At 59.8% G+C, this 1,733-nt stretch overlaps 1 protein-coding gene across 1 annotated transcript in view; it reads right to left on the bottom strand.

Annotated features, from left to right (window-relative positions):
- The window catches only part of LOC103922159, a 25,823-nt gene extending 24,102 nt beyond the window's left edge, over positions 1-1,721 (bottom strand). The window contains exons 1-2 of the mRNA XM_009330245.1: positions 1,112-1,721; positions 17-1,081 (exon numbers count right to left, since the gene is read on the bottom strand). Of these exons, the coding sequence (XP_009328520.1) occupies positions 17-1,021 (1,005 nt within the window). The 5' untranslated portion in view covers positions 1,022-1,081; positions 1,112-1,721. The remainder of the gene's footprint in view (positions 1-16; positions 1,082-1,111) is intronic.
- Positions 1,722-1,733: the final 12 nt, after the last annotated feature.

The raw sequence follows: 1,733 nt of genomic DNA, 5'->3' as shown, positions 1-1,733 counted from the left end.
CAGGTCCCCCCCCAGCCCCCCGCAGCAGCAACACAGGGGGCAGCCCCCCGGCTGCCCCCACCACCGCCAGCCATGGGGATGGGGAGGGGGACGGGCCCCCCCGCACCACAAGCACCTCGGGGGGCTGTGGCTGGACGTTGGGCACCTCCACGGTCTTGAGTTGGACATTGGGCACCTCCACGGTCTTGAGTTGGATGTTGGGCACCTTCTCCACAGTCTTGAGTTGGACGTTGGGCACCTCCATGGTCTTTAGTTGGACGTTGGGCACCTCCTCTGTGGTCTTCAGTTGGACATTAGGCACCTCCGTGGTCTTGAGATGCATGTTAGGCATCTCCGTGGTCTTGAGTTGGACGCTGGGCACCTCCACCATTTGGTGACAGGAGTTGGGCACCTCAGTGGCCTGGAGATGGACATTTGTCACCTCCATGGTCTTCAGTTGGATGTTGGGCACCTCCGTGATCTTGAGATGGATGTTGGGCACCTCCATCATTTGGTGATGGACACTGGACACTTCGTTGTCTTGGAGATGGACATTGGTCATCTCCGTGGTCTGAAGATGGACGCTGGGCACCTCCGTGACTTGGAGATGGACACCGGGCACCTCAGTGGTTTGGTGACGCACATTGGGCACCTCAGTGGTCTGGAGATGGACACTAGGCACCTCTGCGGCCTGGAGATGGACATTTGTCACCTCTGTGGTTTGGGGATGGATGCTGGGCACCTCAGTGGCTTGCAGCTGGACAGTGGTCACCTCTGCGTCCTGGAGATGGACGCTGGGCACCTCCACGGTTTGGTGATGGACGTTGGTCACCTCGGTGGCCTGCAGGTGGACATTGGTCACCTTCGTGGTCTGGAGATGGACGCTGGGCACCTCTGTGGCTTGTAGATGGATGTTGGGCACCTCAGTGGTTTCGAGATGGACATCAGGCACCTCAGTGGTTTCGAGATGGACATTGGGCACCTCTGTGGTCTGCAGCTGGATGTTGGGCACCTCCATGGCCTGGAGCTGGACGTCGGGCATCTCTGTGGCCTGGAGCTGGATGCTGGGCACGTCTGTGGCCTGGAGATGGATGTTGGGCACCTCTGTGGGCTCGAGATGGACACTGGGGACCTCAGTGGTTTGGAGATGGACATTTGTCACCTCTGTGGTCTGCAGCTGGACACTGGGTACCTCCGTGGCCTGGAGATGGACGCTGGGCACCTCCGTGGCCTGGAGATGGACATCTGTCACCTCCGTGGCCTGGAGATGGACACTGGGCACCTCTGAGGGCTGTGGCAGGGCTTGGAGCTGGATGTTGGTGATCTCAGAGGGCTGTGGCAGGGCTTGCAGCTGGACATTTGTCACCTCAGTGGCCTGCAGCTGGATGTTGGTGACATCCAAGGGTTGTGGTAGGGCTTGGAGCTGGATGTTGGTCACCTTGGAGGGTTGTGACAGGGCTTGGAGCTGGACATTTGTCACCTCGGCGGCCTGCAGCTGGATGTTGGTAACCTCAGAGGGTTGTGGCAGGGCTCGGAGCTGGATGTTGGTGACATCCAAGGGTTGTGGCAGGGCTTGCAGCTGGACATTTGTCACCTCTGCGGCCTGCAGCTGGATGTTGGTGACATCTGAGGGTTGTGGCAAAGCTTGGAGCTGGATGTTGGTGATGTCTGAGGGTTGTGGCAGAGCTTGGAGCTGGATGTTGGCCACTTTAGAGGGCTGTGGCAGGGGTTGGAGCCGGGCATTCGGCCCCCCC

Source organism: Pygoscelis adeliae, unplaced genomic scaffold (genome assembly GCF_000699105.1).
Source record: "Pygoscelis adeliae isolate BGI_AS28 unplaced genomic scaffold, ASM69910v1 Scaffold328, whole genome shotgun sequence".
NCBI lineage: Eukaryota > Metazoa > Chordata > Aves > Sphenisciformes > Spheniscidae > Pygoscelis > Pygoscelis adeliae.
The sequence above is the reverse complement of the archived record's forward strand: the minus strand, read 5'-3'. Positions and strand labels throughout refer to the sequence as shown.